Below are 22,826 nucleotides of genomic sequence, written 5' to 3'. Positions count from 1 at the left end.
TCAATCCAACATCTCATTCCCATCTCTCCCTCTGTAATATCCAATATCTAATACCTGTCATTACATTAATTTTGTGTTTCATGCCCCCACCATCAACAGGCAGTGATGGAGCATGGAGGTGGAACACCATTATTGCACAATACAGTGTAAGCCATATTAAACATTGCATATGATGGTTTCCACCTAAAAAACCCCCAAAGAAATTGTCCTTTCACCTGAAGGCCATTGTATTGGTGCCCAGCTCCCAATCATTTCAAAGGTGCGTAGGAAAATAATAATAGTAGATTAGGCTCATGATTAGCAAGACTGAGAAAACCCCTAACTAATGAGATGATAATATTCTGCCCAACAGCCTATATTCAAAAAGAAAGAAAGAAAGAATTTTTTTCTTTCTTTTTTTTAAAAAAACCAACAATGTCACACAGTGTCCAGTTTATTACAAGCTTTCAGAACTAAGTGAAAATGTATCTCTTAAATGGAACACTGAAAGCCGACAGCAATTTACACAGCCCAACTATAAACTAGTGTCTTGTAATCTATACTACTGCTTCAATAGCTCTTGCACAGTTCATATTCCCTTTTGTGTACTGGATAGGCAGGTACATTCCTCAGAAAAAAAGCAGCACTCCATTTCAAAACCTGATCTATACAAGACACTTTCTTTGAGGCTAGCAGCTTTTCAGCTGCAACTTCATGCCCAGCTTAGGTGGACAGAAAAACATGGCCAGAACTTTGGTTGAGTTCCAGAGGGCTGCATGCTACATGTTTTGACCAGGACGGTGCATGGTGCAAAGGACTTTGATTAGAAATAAAATTGTCGACCTTTATCCTTTCACTGGAAATGCTCTGACTGCGCATAGGGATCTTTGAACACCAGTTTCACAGAGGGATCCTTTGCCTGTCTACTCAGAAGTAAGAACCATTGTAATCTCAATCATTATAAGAAATTTAGATTAGGCCTGGCTCTCTGAATGTAACTTTCCTACACATCCCTTGGTTTGCTAACTGAATAGCATTCTATGTTGTTTCCTTTAAGTACCCATGATTCCTGACACACACATACCCCGGGATAATATTACTAAGCAACATCTGAATGAGCTGTATAAAACGTAAGCCATATATTACCTGTAATCCCCATAAAGGTAAGCTTCTGTTCACCCAAAAGATAAGCGACCTGTTAAATTACAGTAACAAAATGAATACATCTCCAACGTCAGGCTCAGATAAGCCATAGGAAAGAAAACTACCCCCCCACACACACACACACAATTACACCCCCTATGCCCTATAAATGTTTTAATTCATATTGTAACAAACACTAGAAACCTACAGCCAAGGAACTGACTGACAAGCCCTAGTCCAGTTATCAGGCATCTTTGGACCTCCAGATGTTGCTGAACTTCGATTTTAATAAATTTTCAATGTGCAGAATAATAATAGTCTAAAAATTGGATTGTCTCTCCTTTTTTTTTCAAATAATCGAAGTGGAATAAGAAAGATTAATTGCACTTCCAGTGTACTGTTGAAGAGGACTTGGAAAAAAAGCATCCAGCAGTTATCATGCAATATTTTTTATAGATGAATCAATAATACTTACTCATTAATGAAATAGCCCAAAGAAGTAAACTCTCCAAAGGCTTCACTATCCATTTCAAACTACAGTGAACCATTAAAAACATACCTTTAAAAACCTGTTGTTATTGCTTCAAATGGCAAAACCTGGGGGAGCGTAGTTTAATTCTAACACAGCTGTAGACTCGCTGAGCTCTCATACGATCTAAGGTGATTTGCTTGTGCCAAATACATGTTTGCGATGAATCGTGGGGGTTTCTGGATTCAAATTTCCAATGGTTCATGTTCCTGACCAATTTTCCCCAGCATAACGATTTCTAACTAACTATCCATCTTGCGGAAGCACAGTTCCTGTTTACACCAATATGTGTATTCTTTAAGAAAAGTGCATTATTGTATCTTAGCTCAAAACATATTACTGTTCTTGTAAATGCAACCTTAAACTTACCAATCTATCTTGCTGGAAGTGTTGTTCTGACTGGAACATCCCCAAATTAATTCCTTGCTACCAGGCATCCAAATATAAAATCCATTTTCGTTTAGATAACGGTGTAATTGCACAACAAAAATGGTATTAAGGGGGAGAGGGGGAGGGAGAGGAAGAGGAAAGGCAGACAAGATAATTAGCTAGCTGTAACAATACTTTTTAAAAAATGGTTGTGAAATAGCATGCAGGACAGATGCTATAATGTCTTGTCTGAGAAAGGAAAGAGGTTAAATATGAGAAGAAGGAGTGATACTAAGCATAAATGCAGGAAAAGAACGGCAACTAAGGATGGGGAGCGTTTATTGATAGAATAAACAAGGTATCAGAAAAAAGAATAAGGCATTAGAAAGTTAAACTTGGGATATTTAATACATATAGTCAAGACAACATATAGTCAAGACAACATGCAAAACCATAGTTTAGTGTGATGAGAATTAGCTATACCAAGATTTGGGCTTCCATGCTCGCCCTGTCTGCCAATGCTAGAGTGCTCATATCAAAAAGTTTCACTTCCAGTTCCAAATAGCATGTTGGCTGAACCCTAAACTATGGTTAATGCTAACCATGTTTTCGAATCAAAGCACCCTTGTAATCCCATGGCTTTGATTTTTGCCTGTTCCAAACAACGCACAGTTAAGATGAACTAGCTTTTTGGTTAGGACCACACAACAAGCTGCAATTAATCTAAACTAGAAGTGAAAGTTTCCAAATTCATCCTTGTGGTGGGGTGCCAGAGGAAGGATGTTTCTTGTTTCCAGCTTGTTCCCAGCTCATAACATTCAAAGTGTGCCGTTATTGTGTATGCTATGATTCCACAGAAAAGCAAAATATGGCATTGGCCACCAAAAATAATCAACTTCCTGAGACTCTCAGCAGTCCTTCTTGAGGTTCGGTAAGTTTCTATCTTCACATTTGTGAAGATGAACATGCATGGCCAACACCTACTGAAATATCGTAACTCAAACGGGTAACTAAATAAGATTCCCAGTGATTGGGAATGTTTAGCACTGTTATACAGCATTTTGCATCTCCCCACAGTTAGTGATGCTATTAAAAGTAGGAAATGTTCCAGAACATATCTCTAAGACAAAATAATGGGTTGGATTCAAATGTGCCTCTCTCCCAGATGAAATGTTCTCTTCCCTTGACATAAGAGCTTTTTTCCAATGGGGCGGAAGAATGCTGAATGAGAAAAGCCTCTCCAAATTTAGAGGACTTCCTCTGTTTGGCCAAACAATTGTGTAAGACTTAACACAACATGTAACAATACAGTGGTACCTTGGTTTGCATACGTCTTGGTTTGCATATGTTTTGGATTAGAAACACGCAAACCCAGAAGTGCGTGTCCCGGTTTGCAACCTTTTCTTTTGGATGACAACACATTTTTATGGGATTACGAACAATTTTGGGGGGGAGGCCCCATTGGTGAAAGTGCGCCTTGGGTTACAACCTGTTTTGGTTTGCAAATGGACCTCCGGAACGGGTTATGGTTGTAAACTAAGGTACCACTGTAATGAGTAACATTTATAATATGGGCCTCATTTAAGCCGGAGGTAGATTTTACTGGAGTTACATCTTACATGAGCATTTACTTCATGTAGCAAAGCCAGGTAAAAAAACGTATCTCTTCTCCCATACATTTGACAGATTGTGATAAACGCTCTTGCTACTTATTGAGGAAATGTTTTCTGCGTATGATTTTTTTTGCTGTTTATCACTCATTATAATGATTTTGTTGCATTTTTTTATTACTCTGTCTTTTGACTCTTAAGTCAGGGTGCTTCTGTAGTGAACAAATAATAATGATAAGTATAATAAATATTGCACTTAGAAAAATATGTGTATTTTTATGCTATTAATAATATGATAATATATATACTTAATGCTGTAATAATAATACAGGGTGGTATTCAACCAAGTTTTATTTAGAGTAGACACGATTGATATTAAGGAACATGACTGAGTTAGGTTCATTTATTTCAATCAGTCTGAGTAAGCTTTAGCTGAATACCACCCAAAAACAATTATATTCTATGTCCTGAGATGTCCTGGAAATTAAGCTGCAAAGGAACCGCCTTCCTCTATGGACTGACTCATTGATGCCTTCTCACTGAATCCTGCTTCCTTCAACTGAATTAATTGTATGAAACAATCATTTTCTTATTTCCGCTTTTGAAATAAACCTGCCTCCCACGCCGGGTGTTCTTATGTATGCGTCCATCATTTTCATGTCCGCTTCATAAACCTGATGAAAGAACTTGTTGCCCATGAACACTCACCCCAAAGAAATGAACTGCTGCCCTTTTAGATTAACACAGGACACTTTCATCAATTTTCATCACTGAAAGAGGATTTGCAGACCCTGATCCGCAATGTAGAATGGCGATAAGATGCTGCAGAAAGTGTGGTGGTCTGCATTGAAAAGCCAGTGGTGCTTGCCACCATAAGGTCTCAAAACTGGGTTGCTATACAGGCAGTGCAGAGATCCAGCATCCAAAGCCATTTCCCTCAATATACAGTGGTACCTCGGGTTAAGTACTTAATTCGTTCCAGAGGTCCGTACTTAACCTGAAACTGTTCTTAACCTGAAGCACCACTTTAGCTAATGGGGCCTCCTGCTGCTGCCGCGCCACCAGAGCACAATTTCTGTTCTCATCCTGAAGCAAAGTTCTTAACCTGAGGTACTATTTCTGCGTTAGCGGAGTCTGTAACCTGAAGCGTATGTAACCTGAAGCGTATGTAACCCGAGGTACCACTGTAGTCCTGATATGACTGGGAGCTGGTGCAGCTAAAAACCAAAAGCCCTGCCTGCCCCTCTTCTATCCTGGCTTGCTATAGAACCCATTCCGGCCTCGGTCCAGAATATCTGAAGGAGCGTCTCCACCCCCATCTTTCTACCCGGACACTGAGGTCCAGCACCGAGGGCCTTCTGGCGGTTCCCTCACTGCGAGAAGCCAAGTTACAGGGAACCAGAGAGAGGGCCTTCTCAGTAGTGGCACCCTCCCTGTGGAACGCCCTCCCACCAGATGTCAAAGAGAATAACAACTACCAGACTTTTAGAAGACATCTGAAGGCAGCCCTGTTTAGGGAAGCTTTTAATGTTTGCTGTATTACAGTATTTTAATATTTTTTTGGAAACTGCCCAGAGTGGTTGGGGTAGTAATAATAATAATAATAATAATAATAATAATAATAATAATAATAATTCCATGTTTAGGATTGCTTTAGAACATAGGCAGCTATTCAAGAATTTAACCCTCTAATTTAAAGGCTACCCTGCTGGCGTTGGATAACAAACGCATAGAAAGGGACGCTCAATGGAAAATGGAAGTAACAAACTCAACAATGTAATAGCCACCTGAATTTTCAGAAGTCTATTCTTATTTTTCTCAGCCTCATTATATTTATCTCTCTTATATTGGTATCAATATCTGTTTGGACAGTATTGTTGCAAAAACAAAAACACCCCAAACCCTCTGCCTTGTATTTTCTGTCCTCTACTTAGAGTTAAAGGGCACCTTTAAAAACCAACATTGGTTTCACCTTGTGGGCTTATAGCCGAATAAAGTATTATCTATCTATCAAAAAAACCAACATCTTTTTTTCCCTGAGATGTAATTTGTCGTCATTTTTAGGGATTTTTATTCCTCAGAATTTCTCTCCAGAATGTGGAAGGCTAAATTGCTTGATCTTGGTTGTGGAGCTGCATAGATCAGTTATCAAACTGCTGTGCAAATAAATAAACAAAATCTATAACTTTTGCCATTTCAGACAACTGAATTTTGCCATTTGTCAGACTTTGCAGCCCATGCCTTTCCTTTCCCCCTCTGAGACTGCCATTGCACACAAACACCCCACACAAAGAGAAACATTCATGTGGTCAGCATCGTTTTGCTTCTGTGATTTGAGCACTAACCCTGATATGTATTTGTGCATATCAGTAGCCTGTAAGAAGGAGGGGGGAGAGAGAGGACATGAACTGAAAACTGCGACAAACTGCACATGGGCTGGTTCTGAAATTAATATGATAAATTCTCCAAGTTGAGCTGGAAGATGAGGCACAATCAGTCCATGGGAACAATAACAGACACAGAACGGGGACACCCACGCATGCCTAGTAATTTGCAGGAATCTCCATTCCTCCTGCCAACATGACTAAATTTTTGCTATTCCTAACCAAAAAAAGGGGGGGGGATTTAATATGAAACTAAGTGTCAGTTTTTGAACAATTTTTGTGTGTGGCTATAATTAGATTATACAGTGCTCGGTTTATATGCCAGCTATTTAAAATGAACAGCACCAACAGCCTCCGTAGGCACGTTCCTCAGGAATGCAACCATTTGGGGGAATTTATGCAAGGAATCATTTGTTTAAATTGCCTACTCCATTAAAATAATTGCATGTATTTTGAAACAACTTATATCAGAATATTTCAAATTGGTCTCTATATTACCCCAAATGGGTAATAGAGAGGAGAGGAGAGGAAAGTACCATTAGATGCTGCTGAAAATAATAATCCCAAGAAAATTCGGGGCTCCTATGAAAAAAAAATCACCTCAAAATTCTTTTGAAGTATCACCCTAGCCAGACTGATGGTGAGTAAGCCTATCCAAAAATATCATGCCATGCTATTTTAAAAGCCACAGTGACATGACATACAGAAAGCCAGTACTTTGACAATCTTTGAGTAACACGAACATAGGAAGATGCCCTATACCAAGTAAGAACATTGGGTCCATCTAATTTTTCATTGACTACACAGACTACAGTGGTTTTCCAGGACAAAAAGTCTTTTCCAGTCCTATTGGGAGATGCCAAAAATTAAACTTGAGATGTTCTGTGTCCAAATAGATGCTCTAACGCTGAGCTACAGTCTTTCTGTTGATATATGCTTGTATAATGTATGATTGAGCATGTCTTTCATAAAAGCTGTTAAAAAAACATTTTTTGTTGTTGTCTGCATTAAAAACAAAATTTGCTGAATACACTAGCACTTACATTGCGGTGAGGGGAACATCCAAGAAAAAAGGCAGTTATTTTTGCCACATCTAAAGTACCTTACCTGTTCAAAATAATTAGAGTTTTCCACCTTTGTTTTGTATTATAAGCCATACCTTAAAACTCTCTGTTTTTAGAAATGGCCCTTTGAGGCTTTAGCCACTAACCAAACCACTCTCAGGTTGTGTGGCCAGCTCAATGAAAACCATGATTTAAGAAGTACCGTTCACTCCCAATTTGTCCCAATTTCAGAAATAAAGAGAATAGGTACTCCCTCACACAGTATTGCCATTTATATTTCGCCTTTCATGGGGGGGGGGGGCACAGCTCCACTGAAGCCTCAATAATTGTTGTGTTCTTTCTAATTTCAATGTGCAAATACTACTTTCTTATCTCTTGGACAACTCCTCCAGAAAAATCTGCAAGGGGAGAAATTCTGAGACACGCTGAATGCATTGGAGCAACTGGCTGGAGAAAGACATTGGAATAATAAAATAACAATAATCTAAAATGGCACATGATTAAAAGGAAGACCGCATGTTTGAAAGCTCTTAAGAAGGCAAGACACAAGGAAAATGGTTAGGGAAAACCAAAGAGGAAACAAGAATATAAGAGGCAATCAATGAGATGTAATGATCTCTGACAATTTTTGTAGACAAGGTCTTCCCCTTCTATGAAGCAGCATATTAAGACAGAAGAAGTTGTATGTGAACTCAGAGGAACAGAATAATAAAAAGACAGCATTCAGACAGTTTAATTTCTTCACAGTTACACATGTTAAAGTCATATCAAAATAGCCTACTGAGCTTTGGCAAGTCCAGTCTTATTAATGCCAAGCTTGGAATTGCTAAATGACTTGTGCCTGCGCCATTACTATTCTGCCATGGGAAGTGAACTAGTTCAGGCATAATGCTCAAAAAAGGTTTGGCAATATATGAGCTATCATCATACCCTGTGCTCCTGCGTCCTTCCCTTGCATGCTCACACCATAATTTTATCTGAACTGGGCAGAATATGGTTTGCTCAAACCACACAGTTGAAATTCTACAGGAACACTCACATATCTGAAACAACGTGCTAGTAAAAATTAATAAGGGCCAGTAATAGTGACCTAAATACAATGCACACATTCCAGATGTGAAAAGCCCTTCTGTTAAAAGGTTTGTAACTCTTTTACCTGTGCTGAGAATGCTGCAAGTGTTCTTGTGAGACATACGACAGGCAATGCAATAAATGGTCTTAAAATATGCCGTCCCTCTGCAATTTATCCACATCACCACACGTTGGTGATGGTTTTTTTTCTAAGATTCTTGTGCTTTCTGCTCCCCCACCCACATACAGTAAATTCTATGCCTATAGATAATACAGTTCAGCCTATAGCTGAACTATGCCTATGGCTGCTACAGATGCACAATTAAAGCTCAGCGATGAGTGAAACCATTTATGGAGCATAAACTGTTGAGTGAAACAGTTTATGAAGCATTTTGAAAGGAAAATAAAAGAAGAAAACATTACCATCCGTGTTGTTGAGATGGATCATCCAGGAGCACTCGTACTATGTACAACAAACAGCTAAGCAGCTTGAGTGAAAAATTGAACAAGCGTATCCGGAGGCCTGTTATAAGAAAGACAATGAAACAAAGTGAAGTTTTTGTGGAATTTATAAGTCCATACTCACTGTAAAGTGTGTGGGGAGAAAGGCCTAAACAGGGGTGGGATGAGAACACTCAATTATTGTGAAACACGGACCACTTATAAACGCCATCTCCAACTCCTCAAAAGATTCCATCAACGGTGTCTCTGAAAATTTTTACACATCACTTGGGAAGACGGGTGAACTGATGCCAGTGTACTGGAAGAAGCAAAGATCACCAGTGTTGAAGCCATGATTCTTCAACATCAATTTCATTGGACTGGTCATGTTGTGTGGACGCCTGATTATTGTCTTCCAAAGCAAGGACTCTATTCCAAACTCAAAAATGGTAAGCATAATGCCAGTAGTCAACAAAAGAGGTTTAAAGACTCTCTCACGGCACATCTTTAAAAAATGTAGTATAAACACCAACAACTGAGAAACACTGGCCTGCGAGCACTCCAATTGGAGAACACAGCCTTACCAAAGGTGTCATGGGCTTTGAAGACACTTGAACTCAGGGTGAAAGGGAGAAACATGCTAAGAGGAAGACACTTGGCAAACCCTCACCGTGATCAACTCCTGCCTGGAAACCTGTGTCCCCACTGTGGAAGAATGTGTGGATCCAGAATCGGCCTTCACAGTCACTTACGAATCCACTGTTGAAACCTTGTTTATGGAACACAATCTTACTCAGCTTCGAGTAATCACCAAAGAAAAAGAAGATTACTCATTATTTTGGTTACATTTTTGGTAGAGAGTCTCCTCCCTCAACTCACAGATATTTAACACTAATAGAGAAAGAATCGAACAGTGGGACGGAGCAGCTGAAGATACCAGAGCAGGCATTTGCTTCTAGATAAGGTGGCTTCTTTCCTCACTCCCCATTGCCATGTAAAACCAACTGTCCTGTGTTAGGGAATGAGAAGAAGCTGGCAGGCAGAGACATCTCCACATGCCTGCTCCTACTTCATCTGGACTATCCATTCCCACAATGGGACCACCTGACCCCAATTGCCCCATGAGGGAGATCGCTGGAGTGAGACTGGAGTGAGAAAAGATACTAGCAGATGGCAGCCAACTGTTTTGTTTCTTGAGTGTAGGGTCATTAATTCTTCTGCTACATTTGTGTTGGGAACCACATCAGGGATTCTGGTCAAAAGTACAACCCAATAAATAAATAAATAAATAAATAAATAAATAAATAAATAAATGTTTGGATCCTACACAGACCCCCTCCCAGTATTACTTTTGTGCAGAAAACGCATATGGAAGCCTATAAAATATTGAACAACATTTGTTCAGAATTGTAGCTGCTCACAGACCGCTTAAAAATCAGATAATTGAAAACTGGTGCTGAATGTACAATTTCATATCTTCAGAGCTTTAATAATAATATTTTTAAATATATATATATATATTTATAACCCGCCCTCCCCAGCCAAAGCTGAGCTCAGAGCGGCTAACAACAGTAAAATAATACAACATTCTAATAATACAGTAAAATAATACAATATTGTTGGGAAAATGTTAATTATTTAAGACAAAACACCCTTGGCCAGAAAACAGTGCTTCCTTCCTATCTGTGAAACAACACCAGAGCATGGGGTGTGGCAAGTTTGCAAGAGCAGATTTGCTCATCTGTTCTTGATGAAAGTTAGTTTTCATTTGCTCAGGACTAAGAGAGCTGTCGGTCACTGAATCATGCACAAATTATATTATAGGGTACATCTGAAGCAAAGAAAGCATTTTGTATTTTTTCAAGTTAGAGAGAGAGGAAGAGCATCCAATGTATATACAAGTTATATACAGAGAACATCCAATTTAAACCGTGCCGACTATAAACAGATATGGAGTTGTACAAACCAAAACAATAACCCTGAAACCCTCTGAAACATTGTTTGCCATGAAAATGAACAGATGGCCCTGGTGCAATTACCGTCTTTCAGCTTAATAATTAGCCATCAGGCTAAATCAAGGTGCTGGTTTTGCTGTACAAAGCCCTATGCAGCTTGAGACCAGGATACCTACGAGAGAGTCTCATCCCCTATACACCCAACCACTTACTACAGGGCATCCTGCAGATACCTGTCATGGGCCAGGAGTCAGCTGCGCTTGCTGAACAGGAGCCTGAAGGGGGAGAAGGCAGAGTGATTCCACCCATCAGCCTTCAAGAACTCAGAGGAGAAGGCGCTGGTGAGAACCAGCTGGCTTCAGCCTTCTTAAGCAGAACTTCCAGCAGCAGTCAGATGCTAGTAACAACACTTGCAATTCATGGCTTTACCTTGCTGCTTCTTGCTCATCTGGACCCTTGACCCCATGAACACTGAATTCCCTGACCCCTGGATCATCTGACCACATGGAATTGCTGTTTGCCTGACCCTAGGACTGGACCAAACTTTGGATGCCGAGTCTGCCTCCAGGCAAGTACACCTCAGATACTCTTCTGGTTGGCTGATCTCCCACTCCACTGAGCTCTGCATGTTGATGCTCAGCAATGAGACTACGACAGTACAGTGGTACCTTGGTTGTCAAACTTAAACCATTCTGGGAGTCCGTTCAACTCCCGCACAACTCCTGCACTCAATCGGAAGCTGCAGAAGCCATGTCAGAAGTCCAGCTTCCAAAAAAGTTTCCAAACCGGAACACTTACTTCCAGGTTTTCGGCGTCCGGGAGCCAAGCTGTTCAACAACCAAGGTACCACTGTACCACCCTTAGGAAGAGGTCAGTTCCCTGCAATGACAGGAGTTGGGTCTTTAGCCTTTGGCATTCTAATGTCTTTTTGGCGTCCGTTGAAGGCTTGAAGAATGAAGAGGCCTTTGGAATTGGTGCCCATTGGAACAACTCCTAGGAATGAATGACTAGCTGCTTCTGTTCTTAAAGGTTAGAGATTTGAAAGGGACCACAGTAAGGCAGAGCGAAGACCAGTGTTTGTGGTGGTGAGTAAGAACTGCACAGAAAGGGAAGGAAGCTCCTGCTGAGATATATCAAATCCTGTCTCTGACAGGCAGGCCAGTGCCTCTGACAATTTCTTTTGCGTATTATCCTCCCAATTCATCTCCCCCTTGACATTCTTCAACAAATGTTTCCTACTCTGTTAATATTGCCATCAGCTGAAGACAGCTGATGAATGCTAATGACACTGTGAATTTTTAGTAATCTGTGCAGTTGACACCTTTCTGTGGTGTTTTTAAAATGTTTCAGAATAAACATTTAATGTCCCCAATACTATCCATTTTCTCCCTATGAGGTTGTATCAGTCACAACCATAAATTCCCATTAATGGGGTGCAGTAGTGGTCATGTGGAGAAAACAACAACAATACTCTTCTTAGAATAGGTAATGCATGTATGTTAAGGCTGAGGGCTACTCAGTCCTTTTCTTCTAGAAAAAGGGTGTCTGTACTCACCATTAAGTTGTTACACACCTTTAACCAGTGTTTTTCTTCTAGGGAAAAAAGGTGCCGATACCGCATACTCTTGAGTACCGCCAGGGGGAAAAAAGGACTGAGGGTACTCATGAGGATTCTGATTATAGCTATCAATACAGAAAATGGAAACAGAACATTTTTTTCCAAAAGAGCTGCAGGCTCCTTTCTAAGGCCACCTCAAATTTTCACTGCCACGCCCCAGCACCTTTTCATTTCTGCTCAGACTGATTCTATACTGTTTATATTCTGCCTTTCCTCTAATACGTTCATGGTGGCTTACACTGAGGAGAGACTGGGAAGAGGAAGAACAAACAATTCTGCGAAGTAGGTTAGGCTGAGAAAGAACTATCTGCCCAAGGTCTCCTGATGAATGGGAAACTCAACCTAGGTTTTGCCAAGCTCAGTCTAACTCTGTAAGGAATGCCTCCCTATCAGTATAATTTCCTGTCTGTCTCTTGCAGCTAGAACACACCTGGACTTGGCCAATGCTAGCAGTGAAGCAGAAGGGGACAGAAGAAGAAGAAGAAGAAGAAGAAGAAGAAGAAGAAGAAGAAGAAGAAGAAGAAGAAGAAGAAGAAGAAGAAGAAGAAGAAGAGTAGTAGTAGTAGTAGTAGTAGTTTGGATTTGATATCCCACTTTATCACTACCCGAAGGAATCTCAAAGCAGCTAACATTCTCCTTTCCCTTCCTTCCCCACAACAAACACTCTGTGAGGTGAGTGAGGCTGAGAGACGTCAGAGAAGTGTGACTAGTCCAAGGTCACCCAGCAGTTGCATGTGGAGGAGCGGAGACACGAACCCGGTTCACCAGATTACAAGTCCACCGCTCTTAACCACTGTACCACACTGGCTCTCACTGGAACCAAAGAGGTGGCAATTTGGGCAGGGATGGAGAAGCAGTGGCTCTCAAGGCCCTATCAGCCTTAGCCACCACTGGCCAATCACTATGGGAGTTGCAGTCCAACAACATATGGAGGGTCACTCTTGCCATCCCTGACCTAGAGCATCATCTTAATCTTCCAAGAGTCTCAAGCATCAAGCAGCCTGTGCCAGGGCAATGGGGGCACAGCTAGGGAATGGTCTGCCTGAGAGGTGAGCAGATTCCCTACCAGTGAATGTTAACTGTAATTCAGTTTTTAAGGATCATGAGCTTTCCCCAGACCTTTTCATTACTCTCCCTCAATCCCAGTTCTGATGTTTACCAGAGCTGAACATCCTGCTCCCATGGTATAAAAGTGATCAGATCCATCCTGTCTATTTTGCTTGGAATGTAGAATGTGTGGGGAGAGGACTCCAGCCTGATGCCCATATGCGTGCAGAAATTACCATCACAAATCTCCCTCCCCACCTTCAAAAAAAAAAAGGGATGGATGGACACTTGATTCAGTTAGATTCATGTTAGTTTCCTGTATCACATTGATTCGGCCATCTACGACTCCCAAAAACATCTCAGCTGGATCTATGAAATGACATGGGGTCCTTTACTTTTGCCTTCCATGGCAGGAAGGCAAATGGCAACCATGATGTGAGATTCAAGGTCTGTGCATCCCTCCTCCAGCAAATAGCACAGGAATTCTAATGGGAAGACAATCCTTTTTCTCTTACTTCCAACTTTGCAGACTCATAAACCCAAATAGTCCTGCACCTTCATTTTCTTTGCGTCCATTTGTCCAAAGTCCCAGAAATATTTTGTTGCTGTTAGCCAAGGTTTGCCTCCATTTCTTGGAAAAGACCAAGCAATATTGTAGCTTAATTCAAGATTGCAAAGTGGTAAATCCTACTGAGTTCAATGAGTCTTTTCCCCTAGGAAGTATATTTAGAACTGCAGCCTTAAAAAAAATAAAAACATTGGACGACTCAAATAAAAAGATTGCAGATCTTTTACTATTCTGATTTACTAACAAACATAATTAAGAGAAGCTTTCTATTTCCTCTGGGGGACAGGGAGCTGAAGACTCAGAGAGCCTGATGGTTTTAATGGTAATTGAATTGAATTTTACAGGTGGCGTGAAATTTCATTTAATGCACAGACACAAAGATGCACACCTGCAACTCTTGCTGGGGGTGAGGGAAAAAGACACCCAACAGGGTGGGGAGGAGACAAGCAACCTTTGCTGAAAACGAACCTTGGTTTTCTAACTACGTATTGCTCGTAATAAGATACACTGGCAGTCAAGCAGAAAATTCAAATCAAGGATAAAAAAATAACTTTCAGCTCAGAGGCATAGCAAGTTTAATTACAATGTCTAGGATCGATTTTGTCAGAGGATTCTATGCGAGCCTTTGAATTTTACAGGATTACCTGTCTAATGAAACAATTGATGTTACAGCACAATTATCACTTGGCTCAATATCTTTCTTACTTACTTTTGGCCCAGGCACACAATTCACCCACCATGAGAAGGTCACTTTAAGTGGCCCTTTGTGACGTTTGTACACATTTGTTCAGTGTTTAGATTGAATGACTTTTTCCAAAAGTCACAGGATGTCCAAGTTCTATAGTGATGTGGATAATGTTCCCTGATCAGCACAGCAAATGAATACATCCCTGATGGATGAAAGCCATCAAGGGGAATGATTTGCAGTGGCCTCCATGCTGTGTCCATATCTTGCAAAATCCCCTTTAGCCCCTCTATACAGAGTAGTGAGGGACCTTTTCCAGCTAGTGGGTTGGATCCTGACCTCCCGCAACCCCACAGGCCATTCTGACTACTGATGCCATTATGATGTCAAGTGACAGCTTCAAAGGATCTGGCTGTCGGTGTCAATCTCCTGGTCGGCACTGACAGCAAACCCTAGTGATGAATTCAAACAGCACTTGCAAATGGAAATTTTCCTTCTGCAAACTGGCAAAAGCTGGGGGAAAATGTATGCACGCAGGTGCAGAATTAGAGATTCTATTAAGTTATCTTTTCAAGCTCCAGTCACTACCCCTTAATCAAAAATAACCTTTGCATAATTAACTGTCTCAATTTGCCTTTGTTTATGGGAGCATTCACACCTAAGCATTTTCAATTGAAGCTTAATGAAAATTTGGCTCTCAAAGTAGTATAAAGATCAGAACAAAGCATAGGAGATGCAGAGCAGATGCAGAAAGGGAGGACTATTACACTGGCGAAGGTTTTTGTTGTTTTGCTATTGTGTAAGTAATGAAAATCTTGACTCCCTGAATACATAAATAAATGGGGAAAGGCTATATACTCTGCATAATATTTGAACAATTGGCTCTGGCAAAATCTGTATGTGGTGACTGAGTAGAAAGTCTGGGTTGCAACTATAAAAGAAATAAAGTAGTTAAGACATTAATGTAAGAGGTAGAACTAAGAACTGAAGAAGCATTGACAGTAGGTCCAGTGCATGGTTCACACAAGGCAGCAACCTTGCTGAAAACTAGTGTGATCTGAGGCTCGGTCAAGAGACCGTGTGAGAACACAGCATACATGTCATAGACTAGCTGACGTCAGAGGAGTGGAGGGAGATGCCAGCTGGGGACCCCCCCTGGGAAGGAGGCTCAGAGACAGGGGACTGATAGTGGGATGACAATGGTGGGAGGGAGAAGAAGGAGCAGACTGGGAGGAGGAGGTGATGGAAGCTGAAGACGTAACAAGGTTTAGTGAGCAGGAAGAGGCAGTCCAGACTCAGAGGCAGGGGAGGAGGGGGGGCCAGGAGACAGAGATGAGACAGGCAGCTGGAGAATCTAGGGAGTTTCCTCCTGCTGCTATGAATAGCTCTCCATCCCGCTGATCTCCCAGAACATGTGGAGAAATGAAGACAGCAGAACAATGAGAGACAAGATAACAGGATCTTAGGCTCTGAGGAAGTTACCAGGGGAGCAGCTTTAGAGAGTGGTGGGAAGGCAGGGACCTTCTGTTGCCGCAGCTGCCTTACTGGGGCAAGACCACTAGGACTGAGCTGTTTTGTTTTTTGAATAAAGAGTTAACTTCACTGACATTGGGTTCTTTATTGTTTTATTGCTGACCTATGCCTGACTCCAGCTCCTGACAATGCACTGCCTTAAACTATCTGGAAGAAGTGAGGACTCTAAAATCCCAGCCCAATATATCCCAGTCTGATCGCTGAGATCATCCAGAGGAGTATTGTTGGTGGTCCACCATGTTACAGATGCCTGTCTAGCCTCAACTAGAATGTAGGCATTTAATGTGGCTGGCCCCATGCTAGTGAACACTTCTCTCTTCTTCTTTGGTGATCACTCATAGCCGAGTAGGATTGTCTTCCATAAACACGGTTTTAACAGTGGGTCCATAAGTGACTGTGGAGGCCAACTCTGGATCCACACATCCTTCCACAGTGGGGACATAGGTTTCCGGGTGGGAGTTGATCACGGTGAGGGTTTGCCAAGCGTGCCTTCCTCTTAGCACGTTTCCCCTCTTTCACCCTGAGTTCGAGTGTCTTTAAAGATGTGCCTTGAGAGAGTCTTTAAACGTCTTTTGTTGACCATTTTGCTTACCATTTTTGAGTTTGGAATAGAGTGGTTGCTTTGGAAGACGATAATCAAGCATCCACACAACATGACCAGTCCAACAAAGTTGATGTTGAAGAATCATTGCTTCAACACTGGTGATCTTTGCTTCATCCAGTACACTGGCATTAGTTCACCTGTCTTCCCAAGTGATGTGCTAAAATTTTCAGAAACACGTTTGATGGAATCTTTTGAGGAGTTGGAGATGGAGTTTATAAGTGGTCCACATTTCACAAGCATACAGTAAGGTTGGTAGTACAATAGCTTTTTAAACAAGCATTTTGGTTTCCCTGCGAATGTCTAGCAGAGATTCAGCAGACATCCATGCTTTTGACTTTCAAATATCTCTTGAATACTCCCCACCCCTTCCGTCAACTGGCCTATACTGTTGTTTTAAAAAAAATTCATGAATGTTCTGTGCTGCTTTTACATTTTGCATGGGGGTGCTGTTCCTGACCCCTGTCTGTGTCAGTGGAGCACGCATAAGCCCAGCCTCAGCCCTGTTCCGCTCCGTTTTCGGGCCACTTTTGGGTTGGAAACGACAAGTGTGTGCATGATCGCATGTCAGTTGGACACATGTAAAATGGCTACTGCCTGCATGATTGCTGCCATATTTTATGGGTGAGTGGTATAGGAACGTTTTTCGTTAAGTATATATAAAATCAGAAAGCATATGTTTCCAAGAATCCCAGATACAGTCTTATGAATCATGAAGAATCTCCAACTGATTTTTTTTAAAAAACAAAACATACACTTGAACTCAAGTGGTTAAGAGTGACTTGACATTCAGATGCAGTTCAAGTGGCTTCAACGTAGCTTAAGGATAACTCAAAGTCCCACAAAAATACCTCCGTGGAACCAAAAGTGGAAGCTACTGATGGGTGAACCTTCTTTAGCTTGACTCTGATACAAGCAAACAATTATAGCATTATTGTAGAATTTGCATTCAAAACTGAGACTGTGACATAAAGAGGTTAAGACCAGACAGAATAGGTGGAGAGTGTTTACAGGTTTCCCTAGAATGGCAGATTTTAAAATTAAAAATTCACTTGAGGGAGTGAGGATTACATCTAATAGGAAAAACGGTGTAACTTTTAATTGTATGTGTGAGTGCATAAGAGAAATGCTTCGTGGATGGATCCAAACGCAATGCTCAGGAATGTAAGTTAAAAAGGATATCTATGTTTGGGACTCCAGAGGTCCAATACTAGGTAGGGTAATTGGGGCATTGGTCTGACTTGGACTCTCTCACATTCAGCTTGCCGTAGAAATATCCACCAGAATCTCTGGCTGGATTCCTATACTTCTTGGCAGCCATGAAAGGAAGCTGCCTACTTCAGCTATCTTAAAGCTGGCGCTGTTTGCAGGCTGCACTTCCAGAAATGTTCCATTGGCCAAGATATAGTGAGAGACCTGCTAATTCCCCCCCAAAAAAGACCCCCAAAACAGTGTATTTTAGATAAATTGAGTCTTTGAAGAGGGAAAAAAACACAGCAAGGTTTTCTTCTTATTGTGGCATTGTGCCTAGATCTGTTTGTCTTTAGCACCTGGATTTTTATAGAGTACCATGGTTATATAGTGGTACCTCGGGTTACAAACGCTTCAACTTACGTTTTTTCAGGTTACGAACGATTGTAACCCGGAAGTAAGTTGTCCAAGCTCTTGGAGGCTTCGCCGCTGCCTGGAGGCAAACCCGGACATCGGCGGGGCCTACGGAGCTCTCTGAGGCCTCCGTGAATGCCGGGAAACAAGCCCCGACATTTGTGGTGCCTAGAGCCACTCCACAAAGGCCAGGAGCCAAGCCCCAGCATCCACGGTGCCTGCAGAAGCTCTGCGACTGGGCTCCAGCCGCAGGAGCTCTCTGAGGCCTCCACGAATGCCGGGAGCCAAGCCGATTGTGATTGTGGAAGAGGACCCTGAGCCCCCTCCAAACAGTGAGTTTGGAAATAAATTTTAATTTTTTTCATCTAAAATACTGTCTTATTTATTTCATAGTACACTACATTGATTATTGCCTTCATTTTATGGATCAATGGTCTCGTGAAACAGTAAGATTCATGTTAAATTGCTGTTTTAGGGGGTGTTTTTTCATCGTCTGGAACAGATCAACCCACTTTCCATTACTTTCAATGGGGAAGTCCGCTTCAGGTTAAGAACGCTTCAGGTTAAGTACAGACCTCTGGAACCAATTAAGTACTTAACCTGAGGTACCACTGTATATTAAAAGAGCATGGGATGAGGAAAGTTTGCAGCATTAAGACACTGTTGAGGCTGTGCAAATATTAAATTGATTAAATACATAAGCAACAAACAACTAGCAAGCAGACTGTGAATTTGGGAACACAGGGTGGCAATCAATTAATATTTATTCAGAACGGACCCATCAAAAAGTAATGAACATGACTACATTCTCCTAGTGATGTAACATATAACCACTTCTTATCATCAGCAAGCATTATTGTTTAGAGAAGGGTTTCCCAAATGCTGGTTTCCAGCTGTTCCTGGAGTACAATTTTCATCATCCCTCATCCTGCTAGCTAGGGATGATGGGAGTTGTAGTCCAACAACAGGCAACTCAAGTTTAGGAAACCCGGGTTTAGAGGAAGCGCTATTACACCCACACGTAGTAAGAGAGAGAAAATGCTTACTTGATCTTTGGTTTTTGATGAAAAATAACTTTAGCCTCTCTTTAAATGTGTTTTCATTCATGTAGAATTCAACTTGTACTCTAAAAAGAAAAGAAAAACTTTAGGTAGGAGGCTGATCATAGCATGTTAAATACAAAGACATGACTGTTACATACATGGCCTTTCGGCGTTTGCCCAGCATAAAAACCACAAGCACAAACTTACTTTGTAAAATTCAGAAGCATCTTCAAACAATATATTTCCAGGGAGTTACTATGGCCAGAAATTCATCTGCATTGCTTTGCATCTCTTCTCACCCCTTGTCCCCTGGAACACCATCTAGTAGCAGCAATGAATCCAGTGTTATTGTGACTGGTTGTCCTGATTTCTTTAAACCGACAACTAATGGGTGGCCACAGAGTTTCGAAAAGGCGCATTCATGCTCCTCGGTGACTGGAAACTTATCTTACAACACCTCTGTATTTCACATGAGAGCAAGTAGCAAGATAAATTTGGACAGAGAACCAAGAGTTTTGAATGTCAAATTTAGGTTGACTGCTGGGTGATGCTGTAATCCAGGGGTCAGAAAACTTTTTCAGCAGGGGGCCTGTCCATTGTCCCTCAACCTTTGGGGGGCAAGAGTATATTTTGAAGGGGGGAATGACTTCCTATGCCCCACAAATAATCTAGAGATGCATTTTAAATAAAAGCATACATTCTACTCATGTAAAAATACTCTGATTCCCGGACTGTCCGCGGACCGGATTTAGAAGGCGATTGGGCCAGATCCAGTCCCCGAGCCTTAGTTTGCCTACCCATGCTGTAATGTGACTTTAAAGTGGTGTAAGCATAGCAGTTGTGCAGCCCTCTTACAGAGTCCTCACCCTGGCTCCAACCCCATTCTGCTTATATAAAGGTAAAGGTAAAGGGACCCCTGACCATTAGGTCCAGTCATGACCAACTCTGGGGTTGCGGCGCTCATCTCGCTTTATTGGCCGAGGGAGCAAGTGTACAGCTTCCGGGTCATGTGGCCAGCATGACTAAGCCGCTTCTGGCGAACCAGAGCAGTGCACGGAAACGCCGTTTACCTTCCCGCCGGAGCAGTACCTATTTATCTACTTGCACTTTGACGTGCTTTCAAACTGCTAGGTTGGCAGGAGCAGGGACTGAGCAACAGGAGCTCACCCCGTCGCAGGGATTCGAACTGCCAACCTTCTGATCGGCAAGCCCTAGGCTCTGTAGTTTAACCCACAATGCCACCCGCATCCCTGTAAACATATATCTGTAAATAAACCAGACATTACAAGTGAGCATATGTTTCCAGCTTCCCCTCATCCAAAAAAAAGGAGGGAAATCCCTCTATTACTACCCTGGACTTTTCATGGATTGGGAAAGTGGGAAGTGTTTATTGTTATAGCTTCCTTCACATGCTATATGCATGAGGAGAGTCCAAACTGTGGTCTTCAAAGAAAGGGTGGTATATAAATTTAATAAATAATAAACAAATTCATTAATGGGGATCAGGCCACTCCCACCCATCCCCCAATGCTCCCACCCCCAGGTTCCACCTCTCAACCTTGACATCCACTCCTTAGGCATGGGCATCTGCCATGGGGAAGTCTTCCATAGGATTTGGGAGACCACATTGTCAAGGTCTACACAGAGATCTATGCACAGAGGTTTCCCGCAGCCCAAACATACTTGCCCCAGTATGCAAGGAGGAGAAAGAAACGCACGCAGCGGAAATGGAAATGGCATTAACTCTGGGCTAGGGAAGAGGTTTTTAGACTGGGGTCTGTGAGTTCCATTTGGAAAGGCTGCAGCACAGTCAAAGATGTCTGTACTCAGCCCCACACTTCCTTTCCTTAATGTGATGATGGAGGGCTAAGACACAGCAGCACAGACGCAAAGATGTGGGTCTTTTGCTGCGCATGAGTCAGCTGGCTCCAGGGTTTCCATGCACTTTGGCTTCCATCACAGTGTCCCGTTGCGCCAGAAGCAGTTTAGTCCTGTGTAGGGGTCAGGTGGGATTACCATGAGGAATTATAGAATATACATCAGGCCATTGTGTCCACGATGAAGACATTGTGTTGACTGGGTTTGATATGTTGACGATAATTTCTGATTAAATCCCATAAGATTCTACATTCATGCCCTTTTGACTCTACTGCCCATTTTTCTCTCCTCACGTCACGTACACAGCAGTTGCTTTGCCAGGCAGGCATCCTGTGCCATAAAGATAGTGGGCAGGTTATTTGAAGTAGTTTCTTATATATATAATCTTAAAATTATATATATCTTTGGAGCCAGGAAACAAATCTCACATGAAGGTGATAGTGATCTGGTCTTTCTGGCCATCCTTCTTATCATGTGTACTGATTGTTTATGACCTCCGGAGTTTCTGTATTCGCTCCTTTGTAGTATTCATTCATTTACCCCAAAAGTATGCATGGATAACTAGTGTTTATAGTTTAACTTTGTCCCCACTTGAGGTTTGTTTGAATGCTCAGAAGAAATCTGATTGGTTCTTACGAACACTCTGTAAAAAGGATTTTTTTGGGAATAAAAACGGCCTGGGCCAGGGGGCTGCAGATTCGGACAAGCACAGAGAGACGATTATATGCACCCTTCCCAGAGTCTTGCTGGTTCAAGCCTCTGTGTGTATTCTTATTAATCAGAGTTCAATCCTTCCTTTACTTTGCAAACACAACAGTCCTGCTGGCCACATGACCCAGAAAACTGTCTGTGGACAAACACCAGCTCCCTTGGCCTGAAAGCGAGATGAGTGCCACAACCCTATAGACATGTTTGACTGGACTTAACCTTCCAGGATTCCTTTACCTTTACCTTACCTAGTTGCAACTGGACCAACACCAGTAGCAAAATGTGCCTGGCGCCTGGGGAATTTTGAACACTGCTTTCAACACATGGGGTTGCATTGAAAGCTAGTTCTCCTCCAAGGAGACTCATTGAAATTAATGAACCAAAGTAACCGAGGTCTATTAATTTCAGTGAGTCTGCTCTGTGTAAAACATAGCTGGATGAAATCCATGGAACCCTTTCACACCTATAATGTGTGGAGGTGATTTATGTTTCTAATGTTAGAACTGTTGCTACACTTTCATGTTGGACACATTAGCAGGGCAGCTGGCATTCTCATAAGCCTCAAAGGTGCCCAACGTTCCCTACGTACCACATTTTTCAGTGTATCAGACAATGTTTCTTTATTATAAAAAATGTTAAAAATTGGGGGTCATCTTATACACAGATAGTGCAGAGTTGGGACAGGCGATTGGTGTCAGCCATGAGCAGGAGATTGTCAGTGGTGATTGGGCGGGTGATTGGTAGCTGCGGCAAGGCCTGCTGGCAATTGGCTGCTGCTGTAATTGGGTGGGCAATCAGTGGACGCTGGCAGTGAGTGGGCAATCAATTGTTGGGTTTGGCGAGGCCTGTGGTTGTTTATCAGCAGTCAGGAGGGTGAGCAATTGGCAGCAATTCCCCCCCCAAAAAAAGCTCAACAACTCTGACCAATCTCCCCCCATTTCCTTAATTTGGGTCCCCCCCAAAAGGGGTTGTCTTATACACCGGGGGGGGGGGAG

The 22,826-nt window shown here is 42.0% G+C and overlaps 1 protein-coding gene across 5 annotated transcripts in view; it reads right to left on the bottom strand.

Annotated features, from left to right (window-relative positions):
- KCNT2 (potassium sodium-activated channel subfamily T member 2) overlaps nt 1-22,826 on the bottom strand; it is a 222,334-nt gene that overhangs the window by 121,947 nt on the left and 77,561 nt on the right. For 3 of the 5 annotated variants that reach the window (XM_081914811.1, XM_081914810.1, XM_081914812.1), the window contains exons 2-5: nt 19,249-19,328; nt 8,573-8,672; nt 2,021-2,077; nt 1,126-1,174 (exon numbers count right to left, since the gene is read on the bottom strand). In XM_081914811.1, coding sequence (XP_081770937.1) covers nt 1,126-1,174; nt 2,021-2,077; nt 8,573-8,672; nt 19,249-19,328 — 286 coding nt within the window. The remainder of the gene's footprint in view (nt 1-1,125; nt 1,175-2,020; nt 2,078-8,572; nt 8,673-19,248; nt 19,329-22,826) is intronic. The other 2 variants (XM_081914813.1, XM_081914814.1) reach the window with 1 other exon arrangement.

The sequence above is a fragment of the Podarcis melisellensis genome (assembly GCF_964234715.1).
Source record: "Podarcis melisellensis genome assembly, chromosome: 6".
Taxonomy (NCBI): domain Eukaryota; kingdom Metazoa; phylum Chordata; class Lepidosauria; order Squamata; family Lacertidae; genus Podarcis; species Podarcis melisellensis.
This window is presented reverse-complemented; position numbering and strand designations above follow the sequence as displayed.